The 27,657-nt window shown below is 43.7% G+C and overlaps 1 protein-coding gene across 6 annotated transcripts in view; it reads right to left on the bottom strand.

Moving 5' to 3' along the window:
• Nucleotides 1-22,114, bottom strand: part of LOC137512722 (transducin-like enhancer protein 1) — a 77,274-nt gene extending 55,160 nt beyond the window's left edge. For 3 of the 6 annotated variants that reach the window (XM_068234077.1, XM_068234081.1, XM_068234082.1), the window contains exons 1-2: nucleotides 21,971-22,113; nucleotides 7,109-7,181 (exon numbers count right to left, since the gene is read on the bottom strand). In XM_068234077.1, the coding sequence (XP_068090178.1) occupies nucleotides 7,109-7,132 (24 nt within the window). In that variant the 5' untranslated portion in view covers nucleotides 7,133-7,181; nucleotides 21,971-22,113. Of the gene's footprint in view, nucleotides 1-7,108; nucleotides 7,182-21,545; nucleotides 21,661-21,845; nucleotides 21,867-21,970 lie in introns of those variants that run through there. The other 3 variants (XM_068234080.1, XM_068234079.1, XM_068234078.1) reach the window with 3 other exon arrangements.
• Between the last annotated feature and the right edge of the window lie 5,543 nt (nucleotides 22,115-27,657).

The following is a 27,657-nucleotide window of genomic DNA, read 5'->3' as shown; positions in this document are numbered from 1 at the left end:
TGAGAGATCGGGGCTGCCAAATCACCTTGCCAAATCCATTGCTCTCCATTTTTACCCCTCTCCTGCTCTGTCATGCATCCCCACATCATCCTTCCAACCCCCCCCCCCCCACCCAATTAAAAAGTAATTTGTCAGGATAGAACCCCCCTAATTCTCACCCAATAGAGCACTTTCAATGCTGTGGGAGACAATGTCTGATTTAAGGAGCCATCACACTGTAGACTTGAAAAGGCATGAAAATACAGCAAATCAAGGGGTTATTATCACTTCTACTCCAGGTTCGCCTCCCACTAGCATATTTGGTGAATGTCACTTCACTGCTGTGGTAAACTAGTATTGGGCATTATGAGAGCAAAGTTCATAGACTTTGTGACTGACACTTTAGGCCTTATTGTCCTATCTCAAGCTATGTAAATCTTTACTGCACTGCAGCAAAATAAGGCTTTCCTTGCAGTCTAAAACTTGACAATTCAACCAGCAGGCGAAGCTCTAGACAATATAATTTTCATTTATGATCATTAATATTTAATAGATACGGTAACTTTCCAATTAAAAAAAAAAATCTGCAACTTGTGTTTTATTAGGTATAGTAAAAAAAAAAACAAAAACAATTATACATTTCATTAAGGGCCAAGCATGATTGAGGATGAAATATCAGGGACAAATGGTAGACTGTTCTATGACAAGTGGAAATTATGTTTTAGGAATACCAGAGTGGTGTAAAGCAGACAAAAGAAACAAACAAAATAAATGTACAGAAATGTGACTCGTAAATAACAGAACGCACACCAAGCTAATACAGTAAAACCTGAGACAGTACCTGATCTGCTGCATGCTTATTCAATGTCTATGGCTAAAAGTTTAGAAACCCAAGACCAGAAGAAGTGCCGGGCAACTGTATGGTTAAAGGAAATGAATATGGCAGCCTTAAAGAGAATCTGTATGTTAAAATCGCACAAAAGTAAACATACCAGTGCGTTAGGGGACATCTCCTATTACCCTCTGTCACAATTTTCGCCGCTCCTCGCCGCATTAAAAAGTGGTTAAAAATAGTTTAAAAAGTTTGTTTATAAACAAACAAATGGCCACCAAAACAGGAAGTAGGTTGATGTCAGTATGTCCACACATAGAAAATACATTCATACACAAGCAGGCTGTATACATCCTTCCTTTTGTAGCTCAAGAGATCATTATACACAGGCAGTGTGCATAGAGGGGCCAGGAGGGGGGAGATGCATCACAGAACCACAACACTGAAGAACTTGGCAGCCTTCCAGACACAGGCTGACAAGTCTGACAAGAGATAGATAAGTTGATTTATTACAGAGACTGTGATAGTAGAAAATGCTGCAGTAAGCCAGAACACATTAGAATAGCTTTTGGAACTTGTAGGATGATAAAAACAGATGTAATTTTGTTACGGAGTCTCTTTAATATCCCTCTCATCTCGGGTTTCCTTTAAATATGAAAGACTATTTTGACAGGAAATACCAGGTGTCTCGCAGAAGATAATATGATGATGTACAAGAGGCATTGTGGAAAAAATAGCCAAAACATTTTCAGCTTTTATTTACATTTGAGCAAAAAGTGTTCAGTCCAAGGTTATTCATACCCTTCTCAATAAATCAATAAAAAGGCTATTAACTATTACAGCAACGCTTCTTATAATTGTAGACCAGCTTTTTGCATGTCTCCACAAGTATTTTAACCCATTCAGCTTTAGCAATGAGCTCCAAATTCTTTAAGGTTGGATTGTCCTCTTGCCATCACCCTGATCTTTAGCTTCCTTCAAAGATTCTCAATTGAATTTAAGTCAGGACTCTGGCTGGGCCACTCCAAAACAATGTCTGCTAACCATTTCTTCACCACTTTTGCTGTGTTTTGGGTCATTGTCATGCTGAGATGTCCACTGGTTCCCAAGTTTCTCTGCAGACTGCCTTATGTCAGTAAGAATCCTCATGTGCTTGATCTTTTTCATGGTGCAGTTTACTGTGATTAGGTTCCCTGGTCCATTGGCTGAAAAACCACCCCCAAAGCATTAGGTTACCAGCACCATGTTTGAGAGTGGGGATGGTGTTCTTTGGGTTGAAGGCTTCCTTTTAACGCCAAATGAAGGAAACATCATTGTGACAAACAATTCAATTTTTGTTTCATCTGACCATAACACAGAAGACTAGAAGTCGTCTTCTTCACCCAGATGAGCATTTGCAAAGGCCAAGCGAGCTTGTGTGCGCCTTATCTGGAAAAGTGGCGTCCTCCTTGGTATGCATCCATGGAACCCAGCAGTGTATGTTGGATCGTCTGCCTTGGGACATTGCCACCAGCAAAGGCCAGATTCACCAGGATGGCCTTGGTGGTGATGCTTGGATTCTTTTTCACCTCTCACCATCCTCCTGGCCAGCACAGGTGTCACTTTTGGCTTCCAACCACGTCCTCTGAGCTTTTCCACAATGCGGAACATCTTGTATTTTTTATTAGCCACTGGAATTTGAAAACATTTAGAAATGGCCTTGTAGCCCTTACCTGACTTGTGAGCAGCCACAATGTGCAGCCCCGGTCCTCACTGAGCTCCTTTGTCTAGCCATGACTGTCCACAAACCAACTGCAGAGAGCTGTTTTTCAACTGTTGAGTTGATTAGAACAGCTGTTCCCAATTAATCAGGGTAATTAGATGCTTTAGAACAGCTTGGACTATTAGGAGTGGTATATGACTTTGGATTTTCCCACAAACTGACAGTTTGTGTAGGGTATGAATACTTTTGTCCTGGACACTTTTGCTCAACTATATAAATAAAAGCTGAGGATTTTTTTTCTCCACAATAATGCCTCTTGTACATAGTCTCATTTTTTGGGAGACACCCATGTTATTTCCTGTCAAAAAAATTACTTGCTGGTTGAATAAAAGTAACGAAGTCAAAATTTTCCAGGGGTATGAATAATTATGGGCAGCACTAACTACCTGCTCAATAATCACACCCAATGTGTCCATCTTGTTTCACTGTCGCAGTTGCAAGCGCCCGCGGTGATTGCACAGCCACCGCCATGCATGCTGGGAAACAATCCATTAATGTAACTACATCTCCCAGCCAGGACTCTCCCCTCCCTTGCCCCAACCAAAATTACAAACCTCAATCAAGGGTAGATTCATTTTAAACAATTTTACATAAAAGGCTGTTTAGATCCTTTTAAGCAGTCCAGTAGGCCTGTTCCGCTTGTGATTATCATTGAGCTAATCTATTACAGGGGTGGGGAGAGAGGTGGGCCAATAGGCACAGTTGAGACTAGGAATGGGCAAAAAGTAATTCTAAGTAACATTTTGCAGCATGACGACAAAGCAGCAACATCACTTAGCATAAAAGTAGACTTAAAAATCATCTTTGCATTACTAGCAGGTCATTGGCCAGCTCCATATTGGACCTTCCAGAGCTGCCAGTACATGCCTGTTGAGCAATACAGAAATCTGCTGCTGCACTGTATAAAGAGGAGAGGAGAAACACTCAGGTGTCATTCTGGATGTTTACCAATTTCAAATTCACATTTTAGGTCTGCTTTAAGAACTTGTCTCACTGCCCAACCAGCATACAAGTCTCCGGCTGACCTGGACTTACAGTACATCTTTGATTATATTAAATAGGACAATGCTACTTTTAATGGGGCCAAGCTAAAATCCATAGCCTATTCGACCTTGTTTTTATTATATCCTGAAATTTTAATACATCAAAAAACTGTACATATGCCCTTTCTCCGCTTGCCTGGAGTAATGCTACATTGCACACCATATATAGGAAAGGAGTGTTTGGCACCACAAAGCAGCAGACTCTTGTGGGAGGTGTAAAGAGGTACTCCAGATCTCTTGGTAACGCATCAGACTGGCTGTACGCATGCTAGATTCTCAGCAGAGACAGCTCCAACCAACCAAGAACCTTCTACTGAGTGTGCAAGGCTGTACATTTGTCTATAACTGTCACCTAAGTGTCCAGCTACCTAAAATAATTCTCTTTACGCCTTCTCACCTGTGAGTCTCATAAATCCTCAGAGAAAATATGTTATTACATTTGTAACTGGTGATCATTGAGGGGGTGGGGAGCCCAATGCTTTGGAGAGGATTCCAGACACTTATTGAATAGGTTTAATTAAACTTTGCAGCAATGCTGGCAGAGGGAAACAGATTTAGGGGAAACTGTAAGCCTTCCTCTACTTGCACACCAGCACACAGCCTCTCCTACAACTCTTCACAGTAACCTAAGGGCTGGTTCACACTAGGCTAAAAACCACTTCGATTCAGCAGGGTGGAAGCGCATGTGTACATGGGTACTATGTTAAGCATAGGATTCGGTTATACTTGGGACTTAAAAAACGAGCCACTTGCATCCTATACGAATGATGGGCTAAGGGACAAGTGCTGGTATATCCATCAGAAGCATATGGCTCCCAGTGTATTACAAAAGGCCAATGAGAATTCTCCCCAGCACCAGGAAGAATTCTCATAGGCTCAGGGTGGACAAATGAGAATCCCTTTTGCTAGGGAGAATGCCTATTGATCTTTTACAATCTAATGGGAGCTCTAGGCTTCTGCAGGGCTCTGAACTTTATACTAGTGCTTGTCCGTGCCCAGTGGTAGTGCCAGCAGAGGTGGAGGACCCAAATGGCGGCAGCAGTGGACTGGATGCACAACGATGGCAAGTGTGAACATTTTGGCAGACACTGCGGTAGGGCACAGCGAATCCACTCAGGATACACTGAACGATTGTGCAACCAGCGTAGTTTGAACCTAGCCTAACCCCTTCTTACCAGTCTTATCCATCGCAAAACGTGACATACCACCCTACATACATTTGCTCACTTAAAGAATATTCAGCAGAGTTTTTATTTAAAATAAATAAATCACAAATTAGTGGGTGAAGTGCAAGAGGCAAAAAACACATTTCCCCCCAAAGCAAGGCTGACAGGACATAACACATGCTATATGAAGGAAGAAAGTCTAAGCACAGGGAATTCAATCTCACACGTACAAATGCAAAATCTGCATTGAAAAACAATTTGAGTGCCAAAAACGTTTCCTTTGCATAGTTTGTAGGCAATTGCGCCAAAACAAGCACATATCTGGGCATACAGGTAGTAAAAAGTGTCAAACAACAGATGGTCATAGATCGATCCAGCCATTGTACAGTATAAAGGCTCTACCTTGATAATCACAGTGTACATTACTGCTTCTAGCGATCATATAGGACAGTTTATACAGTGACTGGATTGGTCTTTGAGTGACTTGAGTTTATTTTACACTACATTTGTTTGCTGTTTTTGCATTGGACTTTTCTCATATTTGGTGGTCTGTTAAACTACATTTTTTGTACTACTCTACCACATATGCTCGAACATGTGCTCTTTAACGTAGTTGGCTGCACTTCCTTTGTGCGAGTGGGAGTTCTTCTACTGGCCGGGTATAGAGGATGCAAGCATGTTGAGGTACATGACTAATGGCTGCCCTCCTTTATATGTACATATGGGAAACATGCATTGGCTTTTATCTGGCACATTTTATGGAAGAGGAACAAGAGGTCTTCTGTACCAATAGTCTTTAGGGGTCTAATGCAGGCAGGATTTACAAGGCACACAAAGCAAGTTGTTAAAGTAACTGTCTGGCATAAGATCAATTCTTTATTTTTATATGGTAAAAAAAAAAAAAAAAAAAAAAAAAAAATCCTTTTGTTGTTGATAAAAGATCATTCCCCAGTTTGCCTGGCTCTTATTTGGTACATCTGCCACACAAAGGAAGTTGCAGAGCATGCTTGGTTGTCTTTTTTGCTTCTCTATTTTTCCCTCAGACTTGACTAATGCGGCTGAAGCCCCTTTCCCTCCTGTTTTCCCCTTCCACACTGTTCCTCTGATTGGCCAATATTTCTCATGCTGAGAAGCTGCAGAGTGACACAATGACAATGCACTTTCTATTACAGAGCTGGGTGGGAGTGTCTGAAGACTGTCTGTTTGCATTGGCCACCCTCCTCCCAGAATAAGGGAGGAAATGACATCAGGATTGGCTTCAGACATAGGAATTCTAAAATGGCAAATGCCTGAAACAGTCTTTACTATATAATAAAAAAAAAATAAATAAAAAAAACTGTTTCAGGCATTTGCCATTTTAGAATTCCTATGTCTGAAGCCAATCCTGATGTCATTTCCTCCCTTATTCTAAGAGGAGGGTGGCCAATGCAAACAGACAGTCTTCAGACACTCCCACCCAGCTCTGTAATAGAAAGTGCATTGTCATTGTGTCACTCTGCAGCTTCTCAGCATGAGAAATATTGGCCAATCAGAGGAACAGTGTGGAAGGGGAAAACAGGAGGGAAAGGGGCTTCAGCCGCATTAGTCAAGTCTGAGGGAAAAATAGAGAAGCAAAAAAGACAACCAAGCATGCTCTGCAACTTCCTTTGTGCGGCAGATGTACCAAATAAGAGCCAGGCAAACTGGGGAATGATCTTTTAACAACAAAAGGATGAGTTTTTTATTTACTATAAAAAAAAAAAAAAAAAAAAAAAAAAAAAAAAAAAAAAAAAAACTCATCCTTTTGTTAAAAGATCATTCCCCAGTTTGCCTGGCTCTTATTTGGTACATCTGCCGCACAAAGGAAGTTGCAGAGCATGCTTGGTTGTCTTTTTTGCTTCTCTATTTTTCCCTCAGACTTGACTAATGCGGCTGAAGCCCCTTTCCCTCCTGTTTTCCCCTTCCACACTGTTCCTCTGATTGGCCAATATTTCTCATGCTGAGAAGCTGCAGAGTGACACAATGACAATGCACTTTCTATTACAGAGCTGGGTGGGAGTGTCTGAAGACTGTCTGTTTGCATTGGCCACCCTCCTCTTAGAATAAGGGAGGAAATGACATCAGGATTGGCTTCAGACATAGGAATTCTAAAATGGCAAATGCCTGAAACAGTTTTTTTTTTTTTTTTTTTTTTTATAGTAAATAAAAACGCACTGAAATCAAAATGTGGACAGTTCAATACATAGGTTATGTACATAGAGCAAGTATTTATCTACTTATATGTGTTTTTTTTTTTTTTAGATAGTATAGCTGACAGCTCCTCTTTAACATATGATACTGTACTTACTGGAGGTCTGTTCTGTGGAAACATCTTCAACAGAGGTAGGGGAAAAATTCTCAAGTTCTTTTATGGACCTCTCCTGCAACATAAATCAAAAAACACTTTCAGAATGGCAGTTCACTGAATGTGGCAAAATTATATGTCTAGCATAGTATATAAAGCTACAACAGAGCACTTGGAAAATGTAGTTAACCTTCCTGGCGGTAACCCCGCTATCCGTCACGCCGCGCCCCATACCCCGTGCGCTGCCTGGCCAATCAGTGCCAGGCAGCGCTGAGGGGTGGATCGGGACTCCCAATGATGTCACGACGTCGGTGACGTCATCCCGCCCCGTCGCCATGGCGACGGGGGAAGCCCTCCAGAGATCCGAGATCGCTGAAGGCGATCGAAGCAGGCGGGGGGATGCCGCTGAGCAGCGGCTATCATGTAGCGAGCCCTGGGCTACATCATTTAAAGAAAAAAAGAAAAAAAAAACTGCTGCGCTGCCTCCTGGCGGAATTAGACCGCCAGGAGGGTTAAGCTTTACATATTAGGGGGGGGGGGGGGGGGTTATGCACTGTACTGTGTTAAAGCAAATGAGAATTGTGTAAAAAAAATAAAAAAATAAACCCACAGATAGATACTTACCTAAGGAGAGAGGGAGCTCTGGGTCCTATAGAGTCTTCCCTCTCCTCTCCCAGTCTCGTTGCAGCAACAGAATGCAATACAATGCATGCATCGCATTATGCTGTTCTCATCGTGCATTAAGGCGCATACACACGCCATACCCTCCCGCTGAGCGGACTTTCAGCCGACAGTAGCACACGTGTACGTGCTGTCAGCAGACTGATGAGGCGGTTTCTGAACGATCCGCTCAGCAAGGCAATGTTACAAGGAAATGGAACACAAGAACATGAAGAAGAACGAAGCCAGTATACACGTGTAGGACCCGCCGGTGAGTATTTGTACCCCCCGCCGCTGCTTCTTCCCATCTCCCCCCAGGCTCTCTATACTGCAGTCACCTATCCAGGCTACACCTATCCCTGGCTACCAATGCTGCGGCCACCTACTACTGGCTACACCTATCCCTGGCTAACTATGCTGCGGCCACCTACTACACCTATTCCTGGCTACCTACGCTGTGGCCACCTACTACTGGCTACACCTATCCCTGGCTACCTATGCTGCAGCAACCTTCTACTGGCTACACCTACAGTTGTGTTCAAAATTATTCAACCCACAATGCTGTAAAGGGTTTTAGGGAATTTAGTGTACATTTGTAATGGTGTTCAGAATGAAATCTTTCAAGGACTTTTTAAAGAACCAAATGCAACTAAAATGGCATTAATTGTTTTTGTAATACAGTATTGAATGCTTTTTTGTGTGATTTAATTGACAATTATTCAACCCCTTAAAGACTACCACTATTAAGAACAGAGGTTCATTCAAGTGTTTTCAATCCGGTATTGAAAACACCTGTGGATGTTAACGAGCAGCAATCAAGCATAAGCACCAATTAGGCAGATTTAAAGAGACTCTGTAACAATTTTTTCAGCCTTAGTTCTTCTATCCTATAAGTTCCTATGCCTGTTCTAATCTGCTCTGGCTTACTGCAGTCTTTCCTAACTGCACTGTCTCTGTAATAAATCAATGTATCTTTCCTCTGTCCTGTTTGTCGGGCTAAAGCTTGATTGTGTGGAATGTGCAGGGCTGCTTGTGATTGGTAGAAGCGATACACACCCTCTGCAGGCCCCCTGCATACTCTGAATGACTCATACACTATGCTTAGCTGAGCCTATTAGAAGCTGGTTAGTTTGTTTGTAAACACTGCCTAAAACTGTTAATTACAAGCCAGGATTGCAGCAGAGAGTGGCAGAAACAGCACAGAGGGGCACAGGAGAAAATAATGAATAGAATGGTATGCTTTTTATTGTAAGAATATTAGAGTACAGATTCTCTTTAAGGTGCATACCCACATCAGACTATAGTCTTTGGAAAATGAAAGATTACAGACCTATCTTACCACCCTTCGTGTAGTATGAGAGCCATACCTTTACTGCTTATTCTATGGAGTTGAACTCCCGATCAGAAAAAAAAAAATCTTTGCAAGATGCTGCACACAAACATGCTGTACAGACACAAAAGATCAGTATCTGCAAAAGATCTGTTCCTGCCAAAGATCCGTTTCTGCGAATTGCACTCATAGTCTATGATATCTGCAGATCCTCATACACACCTTGTTTAACTGACATTCATCTGCAGATCTGAAGATCCATCCTGGTGGATCTAATCTGCAGATGAATGTCAGTTAAACAAGGTGTGTATGATCTGCAGATCTCAGACTATGAATGCAATTTGCAGGAGTAAGGTACCATGAATTCTCTTCAGTACTAAGAGATATTGGATGAAAATGTGATGCAGTCCATCACAAACCTGAGGCTTGGGAGACATTGGACCTTTCAACAGACAATGATACCAAGCATACCTCCAAGTCTACTAGAGCAGAGTTACCCAACCCTGTCCTCAAGGGCCACCAACAGTGCATGTTTTGCAGAAAACCACCAACATGCACAGGTAATTAGTGCCTCAGTAGAGCTGATTAACTACCTGTGTGGACTTCCACAAAACAAGCACTGTTGGTGGGCCTTGAGGACAGGGTTGGGGAACACTGCACTAGAGCATGGTTGCAGATTAAAGGCTGGGACATTTTCAAGTGGCCATCGCAGTCACTAGCAATAAATCCGATTGAGAAGCTCTGGTGGGACTTAAAGAAAGCAGTTGCAGCGCGCAAGCCTAAAGGTGCGTACACACGTCATAAAAGTCTTTGGAAAATGAAAGATCACAGACCAATTTTACCCCCTTTCATGTAGTATGAGAGCCATGCTCTACACAGTCTATTCTATGGAGCTGAACTCCCCATCAGATAAAAATCTTTGCAAGATGCTGCACACAAAGATGCTGTACACATGCAACAGATCAGTATCTGCAAAAGATCCATTCATGCAAAGTGCATTCATAGTCTATGATATCTGCAGATCCTCATACACACCTTGTTTAATGGACATTCATCTGCAGATCAGACAATTATCTGCTGATCTGAAGATCCAACCTGGTGGATCTGATCTGCAGATGATTGTCTGTTAAACAAGGTGTGTATGATGATCTGCAGATATAGACTATGAATGCATTTTGCAGGAACTGATCTTTTGCAGGAACAGATCTTTTGCAGATACTGATCTGTTGCATGTGTTCAGCATCTTTGTGTGCAGCATCTTGCAAAGATTTTTATCTGATGGGGAGTTCAGCTCCATAGAATAGACTGTGTAGGTATGGCTCTCATACTACATGAAAGGGGGTAAAATTGGTCTGTGATCTTTCAATTTCCAAAGACTTTTATCTGACGTGTGTACCCACCTTGAGAATGTGACTGAACTGGAGGCTTTTGCCAATGAAGAATGGGCTAAGATAACCGTAGATCGCTGCAAGACACTTGTGTCAAACTATGCTTCACGTTTAAAAAATTGTTATAACTGGAAAAGGATATTGTACTAAGTACTAAGAATGAATGTTACTTGGGGGTTGAATAAAACGGATAATGATGTGAGCACAGAAAAGACATTTGTGGTCATTTCATTATAAATGTTATGTTATATTTGTCTGACTTACAAGTTCCTCTGATTTAATTGTAAACAAGATGACTAAAATGATCAAAATCAATGTCAAACTGGCCAAAACACTCAATTTCAGTGGGGGTTGAATAATTTTTAACACAACTGTATTCCTGGCTACCTATGCTGCGGCCACCTACAACTGGCTACACCAGTCTCTCGGCTACCTATGCTGCAGCAACCTTCTACTGGCTACATCTATTCCTGGCTACCTATGCTGCGGCCATCTACTACTGGCTACCTATGCTGCAGCAACCTTCTACTGGCTACACCTATTCCTGGCTACCTTTGCTGCGGCCACCTACAACTGGCTACACCTGTCCCTGGCTGCCTATGCTGCAACAACCTTCTACTGGCTGCACCTATCCCTGGCTACCTATGCTGCGGCCACCCCTTTTAATGGCTACACCTCTCTCTAACGCCACCAGGACTTTTGCAGGAGCAGGGTGAGCCTTTTTTACAGTTTTACCCAGTGCCCCAAAGCTCGCAGCAGCTTAATCATATGTATGCCCAGGGATTTGGGCACCCCACACTGGGGTGAGTCCAAATATTTGTATAATACCGCGTTTTTTTTTTGTTTTTTTTTTTGACGGTTATACCGTGGAATTTCATACCATTGTAACCCTAGTATAGTTAGTTAATGTATTCAAGTACCATATTTACTGTATAGACTCATGTTTGGCAGAAACTACAGTACTTGCTTTGGCCTGTTCGATTCCTTATCCAAGTGTCCCATGTAAAAGTCTGAGCGACATGGCTAAGAGTAGCGTGACCATGCTTTATATGCCTTCACTGTCATTCAGAGCAAGAGTGGTGCCAGACCAGAAGAAGGGCAGTAGCATACATTAATGGCAGTGTATTCAGGTAAAACTCCAGGACACTGCTCACAGAGTTTTCATGGAGCATGAGAGGCAATTACTCCACTATACTAACAAGGAAGGAGAAAAAGCTACCACTGACTTCAAAACACTCAGCCTTCTCTATGCACCTATCTATATATTGTGTTTTAAGTCATTTTTACTGAACAGAAAGAAGAATAAACATAACAGTTGGTAATGCATGGACAGCCAGGTGAAAAACAAGGGTGCAAAGTCAATAAATAAGCAAGCACTGCATACAAATATCACCATACCATGCTGACCTCGCTAGGTAAGCTCAAGATAACCGCACAAAGCTTCACAACTAGCAGGGCCTCTTCAAAGCTATCTTTAACAATACGTCATTGAGAGAACAAATATGTGTTAGTTGGCCAGAGATAGATAAAGAAAAAAAAAAAATTATAGAAAAGAGAAATCCCTACAGTCCTTGGGAATTTGCAGCGCCCTGGCCTGGATCTCATACTTCTCTGATCACCTCTTTACACCCCCCCCCCCCCCCCCCCCGATGTCGTCTCATCCACCATGGACAAGGTCTCATCCTGCCTCTCAGCTAGGTTCCTGAAGCTTAACTTGGATAAAACAGAGCTCCTTATTTTCACGGTCTGTGCTGCACCACCCCTCCCGGATATTCACATCACCATCGCGCACTTCCATCCGCCCTACCTCAGAGGCCCACTGCCGGGGCATCACCCTAGACTCTGCTCTCTCCTTCAGCCCCCACATCAAAAAGGTAACCCTCTCTCCTTCAGCCCCCACATCAAAAAGGTAACCAGATTTTCTTCAAAATCCGCTCCTTTCAGACACCAGACACTACCAAGCTACTCATCCATGCCCTTATCTCGCTCGCCTTCACTACAGCAATGCCCTACTGTCTGGCCTCCCCTTGAAACTCATTGCACCCCTTCAGTCATGAATGCAGCAACTAGATTCATCTATTCTTCCCATTGCTCTGTGGGGGGGGGGGGGGGGGGGGGGGGGGAACCACACGCCATCTTATATCCAGGGATTAGCTCACGTGAGCGCACGAGTAGAGAGCTACTCGAATTTGTCATTAAAATGAAGCTTGATTGGGTAGGGTTCTTGAACCAGATGAATGGGAGAAATCCTTTACCCTCTCCCACAAAACATCTCCCTCAATTTTAGCCCAGGAGAGAAACTACAAAATATTCTGTAGATGGTACAGAGATCCACAAACCATACACAGATTTGACCCACAGACACCTGATATTTGCTGGAGATGCTCAACCCAAATAGGCACCTATTTTCACACCTGGTGGGCATGCGAATCTATCCAGCCCTTCTGGAAACAGGTGTTTAAACTACATGAATTACTGTACCTAACCCCCCTCCCCTACCTCCCAGAGATAGCTCTATTATCCATCCTACCAGGATCTATCAAAAACATTAAAAAATCCATATTTCGCTACATTTTGATATGCGCCAGATTGCTGATCGCCAGACTTTGGAAGAACCCCAGGCGCCCCTCGGGAAGGGAGTTTCAGGAAATAAACCAGCTAATGAGACTAGACGATCTAATGTTATCCGCCCAAGCGAAACAGGATCTATGGTCCCAAAGATGGGCAATTTGGATTGATTTCAGGGATACAGATAAAGCTCTTGTGTTCTGTAGTTCTGCCTAGTCGTTGGGCCTTTACCCAATTGATGGAAGTATCGGGACTAGGTGCCCCACCTACAAGATGGGTATAATTGTAGGTCCTTTGGTTCCTCAATGCTAAGTAACACCATAGGGGCTGGTGACACCCTCTCTTTCCTCCCCCCCCCTCCTTCCCACCCCAACCCCTTCCACCTATTCCCCCTCCCCCCCCCCTCCCCTTGTTTTTGTATATAAAACCGGGATACAGTTCTGTCATTTGATAAGTATGTTAGCGTATTGTCACAGTGTCCATCTTACCTTACTGTCTATCTATAAGTATTTTTACTGTTGCAATTGAATGTGAATATCATTACCTTGGTGACAACCGTCTGTTATTATCTTGCTGTTTCCTTGAATAAAAATCAATTTTTCAAAAAAAAAAAAAAATGAAGCTTGAGTGCCTCAGGTGTGCGGCTGAGACGCGAGGGGTTACTTTCCAACAATGCCGCTGGCTTCAATGCGTATCACGTCTTGCACGCGGCCTATTGGACGTGCTGCAAGACTCACTAACATCCACTTCCCTCCTTCCGTACCTGTTTGGGATGTTTAAGCGCTGCTTAACCGCAGGAAGCGGATCCTATGTTAAAAATAGGATCGTTTCCACTTTCCCCCCCCCCCCCCCCCCCAAAAAAAAAGGGTTCGTTTGCTATGGAACTTAGTGTCCCAACTTGGCACATTTTCCCAGACAGGAAAATGTGTCCAATGAAAGCCTATGAGAATGGACACTGTCCGTTCTCACTAGGCTAGTCGTTGAAACGGCATCACTTGTTTCAATTGGTCCCTTCTAAACAGCCCGGTGGATAGATGGACCGAACGGTGGCAGCGGGACAGGTGAGCAGTGATGCGTACAGGCGGACATGATTGATGCAGGAAGCGCACGTGGAACAGATGGGTGAGAATGTTGCATGCAGGTGCAAAATGGATGGAATGCATCCACCTCGCGGATGCGCTTACTGTTTCCAGTTGTGCATCTGCTGCAGTGTGAACTGGCCCTAACAGTTTCCAACCTCTGTCTGTCACCCCTTGTTTACATTGTATGTATCACCACTTATTGTCGGGCACTGCGTAATATGTAGGCGCTTTATAAATACAATAAATAATAATGGCCTCAATTCACTAAGCTTATCTCCTGTCTTTAACAACATTTCTAGAGTGGTCACCATGGTGATGAGGCATGTAGTATTCAGGAAACATTTTACCTCAAGCAAACCTAAAGTTAACTCTGTCTTTAAAGAGACTCCATAACAAAAATTGCATCCTGTTTTTTATCATCCTACAAGTTCAAAAAGCTATTCTAATGTGTTCTGGCTTACTGCAGCACTTATTACTATCACTGTCTCTGTAATAAAGCAATTTTTCTTTCCCCTGTCAGACTTGTCGGCCTGTGTCTGGAAGGCTGCCAAGTTCTTCAGTGTTGACCCAGGCCCCTCTATGCACACTGCCTGTGTGTTATTTAGAATTAGAGCAGCTTCTCTCTTCTCTTTTACAAGCTGGATAAATCGTCCTTTGAGCTGGCTGGGCTTTCACATACTGAAGAATTACAGACAAGGGCAAAGCTGTTTGCAGGAAGAAACAAGCAGCCTGAAACTTCAGTGCATGAGAACAGGGGGAAAGAAACACACAAATGATCTCGAGATTCAAAAGGAAGGCTGTATACAGCCTGCTTGTGTATGGATGTATTTTCTATGTGTGGACATACTGTACATCAACCTACTTCCTGTTTTGGTGGCCATTTTGTTTGTTTATAAACAAACTTTTTAAAACTGTTTTTGACCAGGTGTGTGAAGTTTACTACAGAGGCGGCACGTTTACTACAGAGGCGGCACGTTTACTACAGAGGCGGCACGTTTACTACAGAGGCGGCACGTTTACTACAGAGGCGGCACGTTTACTACAGAGGCGGCACGTTTACTACAGAGGCGGCACGTTTACTACAGAGGCGGCACGTTTACTACAGAGGCGGCACGTTTACTACAGAGGCGGCAAGCTAAGGAATGAAGAGGTAAGATAACTCTCTTACTGTGTGGAGGTAAGTTTTCTCTTGCCTTATCTCCAGCATGATCTTAGTGAATTGAGGCCAATGTGTGATGCAACAGACATGTTAACATGTGTCACATTTCCTGGTCAGTGACAGAATACGCGATGTTGGGTCCACGACACTGCATTGTAAAGTGTGATCTAGCCTTACAGTGAATGGACTCCTTAGTAAAGATAGATACTGCCATCAATAACTGACTCGTTCTCAATAATTTCAGGCAATGCTGAACACCACTATCTGTTTGACTCCTCTCCACTAGGCATAGGCCTCAATTCACTAAACTTATCTCCTGTCTTTAATAACTCTTCTAGAGTTGTTACCATGGTGATAAGGCATGTAGTATTCAGGAAACATTTTACCTCAGGCAAGCCTAAAGTTAACTCTTCTGTCTTTAAATTAACTCTCCAATCCTTAAAATAACTCCAGAGTTAAAGACAAGCTGTTAATTAGCTGCATGTGAAAATAACTACAGAGGAGGTAAATTCACTACAGAGGAGGTAAATTCACTACAGAGGAGGTAAATTCACTACAGAGGAGGTAAATTCACTACAGAGGAGGTAAATTCCCTACAGGAGAGGTAACTTAAGGAATGAAGAGGTAAGATAACTCACGTGTGGAGGTAAGCTTTCTCTTGCCCTATTATCTCTAGCATGATCTTAGTGAATTGAGGCCTTTGTCAGTGAAATACAAATTGAGCGTTATGGTAATTTTATGCACCAGCTTCTAAAACTGATTGGCCCAGGCTTTTGGACGCATATATTACCATAAAAATTGCATCTACTTAGAAATATTTGCATTTAACTAACCCTAGGCCATCATGGAACAGTGGTAGGGAGAAGTATTTGATTTTTTTTTTTCCTTTAGTAATAAAACACATAGTTCCACGTACTATGATGTGTCGCATTTGTCACTGTTTCACTATCTCAGCAGAACTCACAAACCTCTATGGAGTGTCCTCAGGATTGTCTAATCTTCACTATTACAGCATTTTGAAAATCACATTTAGGCTTCTTGCACACCAAGACGTTGTGTTAGGTGGCACGTTAAGGTCGCATAACGTGCACCTAACACAACGTATGGTGCTGCAAAAGCCGACGGTAGAGTGAGCCGCGTTAGGCTGCTCGATGCCCATAATATCTCCCAGAGTGGCGCTGATTGGCCAGCGGGACCACGTGATGCGGAGCGAGACACTCCGCATCACGTGGTCCCGCCGGCCAATCAGCGCCCGCCAGTGCAGTGAATATTAAGTAGCCATGTGCGCGGCTACTGTAGCTGGCTCTCCCCGCCTCCTCCGCCCCCCACTGCGCATGTGCAAACAGTCTAACGCGGCTATAGCCGCTCCAACGCCGTAGCATGCTGCACTTTGCACAGAACGTGCAGCGTTACATGTAACGCAACGTGGGCTGTGTGAACAGCCCACTTGTGTTACATTGCTGTGCGTTGGGGGAGCGTTACAGGCGCACTAACGTGCGCCTGTAACGTCTTGGTGTGCAAGCAGCCTTAGGCTAGTTACACACCAGGACGTTGCGTTTAGGGGACGTTATAGGGCACATACATACAACTCACTGCTTACTGCTTAAATCTGGGACACCCAGGGTATGGAAGAAAGTTTGCGCTGTGCCCATAAAACTAACCTCTTCCACCTATCTGACCCACCCTATCCTGTTACCGCATCTCAGATCTCGCTGCTGAGGACTGTAGTGAAGCGACGCATATGCACATGTGCGAGATCTGATAGGCAGAGAAGGAGGTAAATAGGATACAAGGGCAGGCCAGACAGGTGAAAGAGGCATGTTTTATGGGCACAGCGCAATCTATTCTTCCATACCGCTCTGATAAACAGGGAGAGCTGACCAATCCGCTTGAGGAGTGAGAGAGAGTTGACCAATACAACCAATCGCCTATATACTGGGTACCACATACAGGTTAGTCTTACACAGCTAGTATATCCCAAACTATATTTTAACTTGAAAAGTTGGGGTGGTCGACTTATATGCCGGAAGGTAAGTGGGAGAAAGACAGCACTGCTCCACTCGCACCACTACAGGTGAGTGCTAATGCCTGCTGCAGTGCACTACCTTGACATATAATGGGAAATGCTGTAACAGTTCCACTGAATTTGGCCTTCTTAAAACAGAAGCTATTTGCAATTATTCAGGTTGGACTGAGTATTTGAGGTGTCTCAATTTATCAATGCTGAATATTCAAATTGCCCCTTTAGTTAAAGTGGACCTGAACTATTGCAGAGGACAGAAGGAAAACATAGAGAAATGCACCCTGTACTTAGTCCCTCATCTGTGACTAATCTCAAGTTTTGATTTGACATCTCATCTGTGTCAGCTGACTGCTACAGCAGAGAAGCTAATTGGTAAACACAGGATGTTAACAATATGCCGGTTTCCATGAAAGCAGGAAGTAGACACGTTGCAGATTTATATCAGCTGTAACAAATGTTTCTCTTCAAAGGTTATTATGCTGTTGTGTATACTTTAGATCAGAGAGGAAGTTCTGAGTTCAGGTCCACTTGAAACACCTCTAGAACTGCTGGATGCATTGTGGGAAATATATACTCACCATCCTGAATAAATCGCAAATACCTTCTGTTTTTAAGAACAGGGCTGTGGAGTCGGTACAAAAATCTTCCAACTCCGACTCCTCAGTTTCTGAAACAACAATTCCGGGTACCCAAAATTGCTCCGACTCCTCGACTCCTTAGTCGAATACTTAACAGGGCTGTGGATTTTGTACAAAAATCATGCGACTCCGACTCCTCAGTTTCTGAAACCACAACTCCGGGTGCCCAAAACTGCCCCGACTCCAAAGCCCTGTTTAAGAAGGTAAAATTTGGTTTGCATAGCATTTTTTAGTAAGAGGGCTTTTTGGTCCTTTAAAAGAAGATTGCCGTAGCAATCTGGGCACCAGAGAAAGCTGCTAGTGGAATGTCAGTAAAATTACAGATGTTCTACCAAGCACTCATAGTAAAATTGGTAATCTTTACCGATATTTTACCATGGCCTAACCTCACTTCACATGAGTTCTCCCACTCAATGCCTATCCACCAATCCCCGTCAATGCCTAAACATAAAACAAATTAGCAAATAACCGTGGCTATTAACATAGGCGCCTGTGGCTGCACCCATTTTACCCAGGAGCCAAAATCGACCGCTTCGTAAGGTACAAATTCATACATACAAACTGAACTCAGTCATCAGGTCCAAGCAAATGAGTATAACTATACAATGTATGACCAATTCTGATATAGTAAACAACTTGGACCTTGGAGTTTACTAATAAAAGGGATTCTAAATAAATCTGTTAATCATGGTGAAACGTGAATTATTAACTTTGGGACAACCCTGGGATTAGGACAGATTGTATGTTTTTGGTTCTTTTAAATGTGCTTGGAGTTAACTACTTCTAACAGTTTTTGCAACACTAACATTAAACAAAAATGTAACAAACAAGTATGGTTTATTTTTTTACATGAAGGAGTACTCTGTATCTCTGAAACATTGTAACACTAGTCATTTGTAAGTAGGGAATTTTATGTATATTCCTTCTGCAGTGGTTTCCCATTCAGAAAGAATTTCCATGTATCCAGTTTCAGTACTTTTATAATTAGGCTACAAAATAGCAATACAGCTCAGAGCAAAAAAAAAACAAACTCGGTTTTGTGATCTTGTACCAGACAGTGGCCAATGTACTTTCAGGGGAACCAGCTGAATATACAGACAGTATGGATGGTCAATTCAAATCTAGACAGGAGAAATGTACAAAGAAGAAAAAATAAAGCACTGTCAACCAGGGCCTATTCAGGGTGGCTACGCCATGGGCTCTTATACCTGGCTTTTAGGCATAAAGAGATGATACGCATATACAGCAGTGGTGCATCATGGGAGGCCTTACTCCCTCACTTAAAGAGAATCTGTATTGATAAAATCGCACAAAAGTTAACATACCAGTGCGTTAGGGGACATCTCCTATTACCCTCTGTCACAATTTCGCCGCTCCCCGCCGCATTAAAAGTGGTTAAAAACAGTTTAAGAAAGTTTGTTTGTAAACAAACAAAATGGCCACCAAAACAGAAAGTAGGTTGATGTACACATAGAAAATACATCCATACACAAGCAGGCTGTATACAGCCTTCCTTTTTAATCTCAAGAGATCATTTGTGTGTTTCTTTCCCTCTGCAGCTATCTTCCACTGAAGTGTCAGGCTGTTTCTTCCTGCAGAGTGCAGACAGCTCTGCCTGTATGTAATTCTTCAGTATGTGAAAGCCCAGCCAGCTCAGAGGAGGATTTATCCAGCTTGTAAAAGATAATAGAGCAGAGAGAAGCTGCACTAATCTAAATAATACACAGGCAGTGTGCATAGAGGGGCCTGGAGGCGGAGATGCATCACAGAACCACAACACTGAAGAACTTGGCAGCCTTCCAGACACAGGCTGACAAGTCTGACAAGAGAGAGATAAGTTGATTTATTACAGAGATGGTGATAGTAGAACGTGTTGCAGTAAGCCAGAACACATTAGAATAGCTTTTGGAACTTGTAGGATGGAAGAAAACCGGATGAAATTTTTGTTACGGAGTCTCTTTAAAGCTGACGGATTGCAAATACCTTCCGTAGTAAGAAGGCAAAATTTACAATAGTTTTTTTTTTTTTTTTAATTTGAAAAAAGAGGGCATTTTGGTCTCTAAGTCCCTTCTACTTTCCTGAGTATTCTATGGGTTCTCACACTACAGTTCCCACTAGTATTATGCCATTCTTACAAAATTCCAAAACGCACTGCATCCTAGATTTTTTTGGGGGAGCAACTTCCATTGTCCCATTCAGCACAACTGATTAAAGAAAAGAAAAAAAAAAAAAAAAAAAAAAAAAAAAGGACACACACCAACACAGCGAACATGCTGTCCAGTGGGAATTGAGTTTTAGAAGAAACAACAGATAGCAACTAAATAATATATATAGCAAAGCCCAAAGACAGAAATTTTGACATAACAGGCGTGTATAGTTTTGCAGGTAATCCTCCCACAGCCTTGTCACATAAGCTGAGTAAGCAGTAGCACATACTTTTACTGCACGCCAACCTTTGCACATATTACAGTAGAATCTTGTTATAGCAAACTGATATAGTAAACTCATTCCTTGTGTCCCAGCAAATGCATCTGTATAAAAATACAATGTATAATTTATTCTCATATATAGTAAACTATTTTTCCTGGCTCCCTGGAGTTTACTATAAAGGGATTCTACTGTACAAGCATATTACAAGAGAATCAGAACAAGCCATGCATATCGCACATGATCAAACTTCAGGTCACAAGCTGCTGATGTGATTCCAAAATTACAACCACCTCTTGCAGAACAAGTATTTAGCAAGGGTTGCAGAACCCCCCCCCCCCCCCCAAAAAAAAAACCCACTCTTTGCAGAAAAGGAAGTGCAAGCGAGTCTTTATTAAACAACAAACCCTGCTTGCCAAACTGGTTTAAGTACAGGGCCAACCATTACCAGGTATCTATGAAACAGCTGTAATTATGACCAAACAAACAAAAAACTAAGAAAAACAACAACTAGAGCATAGTTCACAAAATACATTTCTCTGAACATCTGGGAAAAACCACACAAATAAAATGTTAAAGAATCCTAACACTTGGTAAGGAAAAGTTTCAGGGAGGAGCAGGGTGTGTAGGTGCTCAGCAAGGTGTGGAGAGAGTCAAGAAGGGGTGCATATGCCTTGAAGGCAGGCAGAGGAACATAACAGCCCATCCTGAGTTTGAAGGTCTGCCAGAAGAGATTATGGAAAAGAGGTGCTGACAGATCTGAGGGCAGAAACATGATGGCACAGCATACACAGTTGTGGCAGGAGTGAGCTGTTAGTAAATATATGAAATATGTAAAGCAAAGCCACAGACTTATACAACTATACATCAGGGCAAATCTATCCCTTCTTCCAAAACTTACTGTACTACCAACACTTCTTTCTGCCACTGCACAAAGCCTATGCATACAAAACAAAAACACTCAAGCAGGTGAGCAATACTATCAAAATAATACAGACCACAAAATGAGACACTATAAATAATTGAAAAAACACATCTGCTGTACAATTATATTTGATGAATTACCGCCCTCAGTATAATCAGTATGGCAGAATGTATACCGTTCTTTATTGCAGAATGGGATGTAAATATTCACCACCATCAAGTATGCCCCCCATTACCGAACCTGTGTAGATTCAAGCCACAAACTGGTGTGGGGACCCCGCCTTTCATCTTCTCCAGAGCTACAGCCATCGGTCTCCCCAGTTTCCCATATCGCCCATCACACAAGGTAGTGCAGACATATCTCGGCCTCCCCTGTGTGCCACACACAGTGCACCCCCAGCACCTCCTCCTGTGTGTACTCTGATCCCCCACAAGCCCCCCAGCAGGCCTCTCCTCCCTGCACCCCTCTGCATTCCTGCCAGCTCTCCTGCATGGGCTCCCCTCCACCAAATACGGGGCTTCTCTCCTCTCCCCAAATTACCTCTCCTCATTTCTCCCCCTTCCCTGCGTCCTGCTTTCCAGCACATCCCCCTCCTCACAGGCCTCCCCCTCTATCCCGAGCAGCCATGCTACCCGAGCCCTCCCCCCCGGATCGCCCCTTCTCACCGGGCCCCGAGGTAGGAGGAGCCGGTGTCCGGTCGGGCCCAATCTCCCGGTGCTCGGTGCGGCCCCTCCCTCCGGCTCAATCAGCGGCTGCCAGCTCCACGTGGGTCCTGGATCCTGCAGGCTGCCCCAGCTAACTCCAACCAATCAGCCTTTGCTTTACCCCACGTGGGGCTCGAGCCTTTCTCTGCGATTGGCTGATTGTCTCAGAGCTGCCACTCAAAGGGTTCTTATTTTCTCTTAACCCATAAAGTACTGGACCGTTCAGGGCTGTTGATAGGCTTAACCCCTCAGCCTCCTCTCTTATGATGGCTGCTGTCTGGAAAAGTGCTCTTCAACTGAAATAAAAGCGCTCTTGAAACGGTAGCAAGGTTTGTGGCACCAACGATTGTAGCAGATGCCAAAACACGACCTAATCCAAAAGTCATGTAGCCGTTTGGATTTTTTTGGACATTCCTCTGACAGTGTGGCAAGTCCATGGGAACTCCTTGTGATTACTGATGATTGAGTTTTCATGCATTTTTTTCGATACAAGCTGTTTTTTTTTTCCAATTTTAAAGAAGAATTCTAATAAATACAAAAATGATGGGGTATATTTTTGGGATGCAGCATATTTGTGTAGATCCCACATCCTAAAAGGCTGAGAGCACACTTGTCTGTGCAGAAAACCTTGCTTTTTCTGGTATATGCGCTTCTGTGGGTTTTTTTTTCTGTATTTGCATTTTTTGTCTGCATTTTTATGTGCGTTTTCATGTGGTCCACTTTGCGTTTTTTAATCCATATGCCTTTTTCAAAAGAGAGGAAAATTACATTACTATATTTTTTTTTTTACATATAAACGCATGCGAAAACAAAAACCTTTGCATCTCCATAGGAAAGCATTGTATGAGGGCCCGTTTCCACTTGAGACACACGAGTCTGCAAGACATGCGGCGTCAGTTCCTGGTGTGCAGATACACAGACAAATGCTATAAGGCAAAACACATGGAATCAAATAGGTGTGCTCTGTGCTCAAAATCATACCCTTGATTGCACCAAATTATGTACACAGATACTGTACTGCAGATTTGCTTGACTGCTCTCAGGCCGGTTTTACAATTGAGATGTGCATTTGCTCAACCCCAGCCACATTGCAACGCACAAAGTCACAAACATATGACCCTGTGGCAGAGTGCACCGATATTTTCATGCATAGCGACCCATGCCCCTTGCCCAGTGACGTACTCTGCTGGACGTCTTCCTGTCACTGGGATTCTCGGGGGTCCACGTCTTATTCTGTTGTTCCACATATGCACATCGCAATGGCAACTCTTATTTAAAAGGTATGCATCACCCACTGACTTACATTACTTCCGCAGCGGAAGTCCGATGGTAAGACACTGTTGCCCCTGCATCGGCTCGGCGGTGGATCCACCAACTGTCACTTCGTCATGTGCCGATCCTTCGTCCCTCCTTACCTTCCATAGCAACAAAACATGTCACTAGCCAGCAGGCTAGCGACACATCTGTACAGAATTTGGCTGAACTGTTAACCAAGGGATCGACTTCTAATACCTACCATGTGACATTCATCATACTTTGAAGAGGAAAGGTGCCTAAACCCCTGTTCTGGACAGAGGGAGCGACCTTGACAATACTGTGCAAGTCTGTGTAGTTGTCCTCAGATGGTGCTGCTCTCTTCAGTGCCACTCTAGGTGGTTGCCTCAGCAGAGAACTCTAGTGTGTGTGTGCAAAACTTTAGTGCTAGGAAGTTAAAGATTAGCATATTAATACACAGGTTCCAATCCACCAAGCATGGGAGAGAAGGGTGTGGGATAGAAGAGAGCATGAGACTTCTGGTTGCAAAAATACGTCAGCTGGGAAAAAGGGATGGTCGATGAAATGCAAATAATTCTGAGCTGATGCAAATTTTATGGAAATTTACGCAGCTTGAAACCAGACCAATCAAATGTTGCTGCTAATCGATTGAAAATGTCCAAGTGCTGATATGCATAATTCAGTCTTAAAGCTCTGTTCTCACTTCAGCGGAGAATGGACATTTTTTACCCCATATAGAATATGGGGGGTAACACATCTGCCCTGGGCTACAGCTGGACCACGGCGGACCATCAGAGCGGACACTACACTGTCTGCCCCCACTGGCCGCACGTGATCTGGCACAAGTGTGAACAGAACACAACATTACTTCAGATCAATGGACAATACAGCCAAAATGATTGGATTGTCTTTTAATTAGAATTGAATTCTGCTGACCGATTGCTTTGTTGGTCGTGCATTGTTTCGATGTGCTGGTAAAAACTGACTGGCCTTGCTTCTGTCCTGCCACTTGGAAAGGCAAACAGACCAATTATTATCCTGCCAGAAACAATAGACGGGATTGGAAAAGCTATGGTAGGTGGGTATGTTGATGTGGCACTCCCTTCCAATTGATCATGAAAAGGCTGGCTGCAGATCTGACCATTGCTGCAGCCCAAATAATGTATGGCGGCCTGAACAGTTTCTGTGTGCACCTGTGGTAGTAAGACCATCATCAAATCTGATGAAAACCAAAGCCAAATGTGTATATTTTCATTTCAAGACCAAATCTGGCAGACAGATCATGGTTTTGTCTTTTTCCCCACATTTACTCACATAATATTTCAAGAGAAAAATACCACAGAATGAAACAGAAACTAACATCTTACTGTTTATACATAACATATGTAGATATATGCATAGTTTCCACAAAGTTGTGGCTTCATATGCTTCCAGTGTTATTACCTTTACTAGCGTCTCTGCCAGCTGTCAGGCTGGGCTTCATACTTATACCTGCGCTAACCCTATGTAATCCAAAATGCATGCCCACAGCAGTACGTAAAAAGACATCAATAAAAAGCACCAGTTGTCAATATGGGGGTTAATGGTTTCCAAAAAGCTGCATTATGTTATGTTATGAGAGTCCGGGGTCCCTGGCTGTTGTGTGAACCAGTGTTTGTGGTTTTAAATTCTTTTTTTTGCAGCTTCCAGGATGCGGGTGACAGGTGAGTGGTTAGGGAGGGACCCCTGAGGGAGCGATGCCTCCACTGGGCGGTCTGGCTGGTGACATAACCTACGATTACATCAACCCAAAGCCTCCCAACTGAATGCTGCCTAATTTATGCAATTCCTGCTAGATTTGGTACGGCAGGCAAAGGGTGTATAACTGTGCACCTGATTGGCTGACAGGCGCCTGCTGACCAGATAAAGGTGGGAAATTGCTAGAGCCGGGAGTGAAAAATTGTGTGTGTTGCAGTCAGCATTCAGTATAGAGGCAGTGGGGGTGAATTCCCTGGTGTGAGAGTTCCGGGGCCCACCCATCCTTCCCTCTAGGTATCTCATGGTGGTTTGGGGTAGAGTTGGGCCGAATGGTTCGCCTGTGAACGGTTCCATGCGAACTTCAGTGGTTCGCGTTCGCGTCCCGCAGGCTAACTTTTGCGGAAGTTCGGTTCGCCCCATAATGCACCATGAAGGTCAACTTTGACCCTCTACATCACAGTCAGCAGGCCCAGTGTAGCCAATTAGGCTACACTAGCCCCTGGAGCCACTCCCCCCCCCTAATAAAAGGCAGGCAGCGGCGGCCATTACGCTCACTCGTGTGCCTGCGTTAGTGAGAGTAGGGCGAGCTGCTGCAGACTGTCTCTCATAGGGAAAGATTAATTAGGCTTAGCTTGTTCCAGGCTGCATACCTGTTCTGTGAACCCACCACTGCATACCTGTTCAGTGAACCCACCACTGCATACCTGTTCAGTGAACCCACCACTGCATACCTGTACTGTGAACCCACCACTGCATACCTGTTCAGTGGACCCACCACTGCATACCTGTTCAGTGAACCCACCACTGCACACCTGTTCAGTGAACCCACCACTGCATACCTGTTCAGTGAACCTGCCACTGCATACCTGTACTGTTCAGTGAACCCGCCACTGCATACCTGTTCTGTTCAGTGAACCCACCACTGTATTCCTGTTCAGTGAACCCGCCACTGCATACCTGTTCTGTTCAGTGAACCCACCACTGTATTCCTGTTCAGTGAACCCGCCACTGCATACCTGTTGTGTTCAGTGAACCCGCCACTGTATACCTGTTCAGTGAACCTGCCACTGCATACCTGTTCTGTGAACCCGCCACTGTATACCTGTTCTGTTCAGTGAACCCGCCACTGCATACCTGTTCTGTTCAGTGAACCCGCCACTGCATACCTGTTCTCGCCATGGTGCGCACCAGTCCAGCACGGCCGTCACTACACAAACAGCTGTTTGCGGTGCGTTACACGGTGAGTTTGGTGTGTCAGTGTGAAGCAGTACCTTAATTACACTACCTGATTGATGTATACACATGCAAGATGTTTTAAAGCACTTTAGGCCTGTCATTTAGCATTCAATGTGATTTCTGCCCTTAAAACGCTGCTTTGCGTCAAATCCAGATTTTTCCCGGGGACTTTTGGCATGTCTCCCACTCCTCCACCTGGGGGTCCGGGTGTTAGACCCCTTGAAACATCTTTTCCATCACTTTTGTGGCCAGCATAATTTTTTTTTCAAAGTTCGCATCCCCATTGAAGTCTATTGCGGTTCGCGAACTTTTACGCGAACCGAACCTTCCGCGGAAGTTCGCGAACCTAAAATCGGAGGTTCGGTCCCACTCTAGTTTGGGGGCCCCGGCTGTCGTGTGAACCAGTGTTTGTGTGTTATTTTATGTTATGCCAGTTCAGCACAACACAGTTTCCTCCTTCATGGTCCATAGTCTAAACCACATCAGTTTGCACACACAGGACTGGATTATAATTTTTGTGCCCCTAGGCCAAGTATTGTGGTTCTCATTCCATATGCAGCAGCACCATTCCCATTCCATGTGCAGCACTCTCTTCCATGTGTATCATCCATGTATGCAGCCCCTCTCTTTCAGGGCTTGTTTCCGCTATTGCGGTGCGGAATCGCCTGGATTCCACCTCTGATGAAATCGCATGCGGATGAGATTCCCCATGCGTTTTTTGCCGCGAATTCGCATAGGTGAGGGTATATGCAATTTTAGGATAGAAAAACAATGGAGAGCGTCTACTAGCAAATATCACAAAAGTTTATTGAATCAAAATGCGGTCACATAAAACTCCCTTATCCCCCCCTAAAATACACGGCCGTGTATAGCTAGATGTCAGCTGACCATACACACTGAACCACACATAGCAGCAAAGCAATCATACTCAAACTTAGTGACAGACTTAGTGGATACTCCACAATGCAAATCTGACTTGGTTAGGTGAATGCTTTAAATCCACAGCCCAGATGCTGCAATATACATCCTCTGTGATTCTTAATCTGCCACACTGTAAAGCTGACTCAGTATACTGACACTTTCCGCTTGATGACTGTTTATAGTCTATAATAGTTGTAGGTGCGATTGCACTGCTCACCAGGCATCCTCCTCAGTTCAATTGCAAATTATTGCTTTTCAGATAGGACAATCTCAGTAAAACACAGTTCAAGGTGTAGGTACAGTTCCAAAAGCAGATTATGCACCCCTCAGCCATACACGGCTAACAATGAATGCACATTGCCCATACGGGCTCTCACCACCGCTGGGTTCAGCTGACTGCTTGGATGTCCTCTACCGTCAGTGTAGATAGCCTTCAGTGCACCTTGTTGATTCAGCAAGCTTAGCAGCATTCATGTTTT

Source organism: Hyperolius riggenbachi, chromosome 1 (assembly GCF_040937935.1).
Source record: "Hyperolius riggenbachi isolate aHypRig1 chromosome 1, aHypRig1.pri, whole genome shotgun sequence".
In the NCBI taxonomy this organism is placed as follows: domain Eukaryota; kingdom Metazoa; phylum Chordata; class Amphibia; order Anura; family Hyperoliidae; genus Hyperolius; species Hyperolius riggenbachi.
This window is presented reverse-complemented; position numbering and strand designations above follow the sequence as displayed.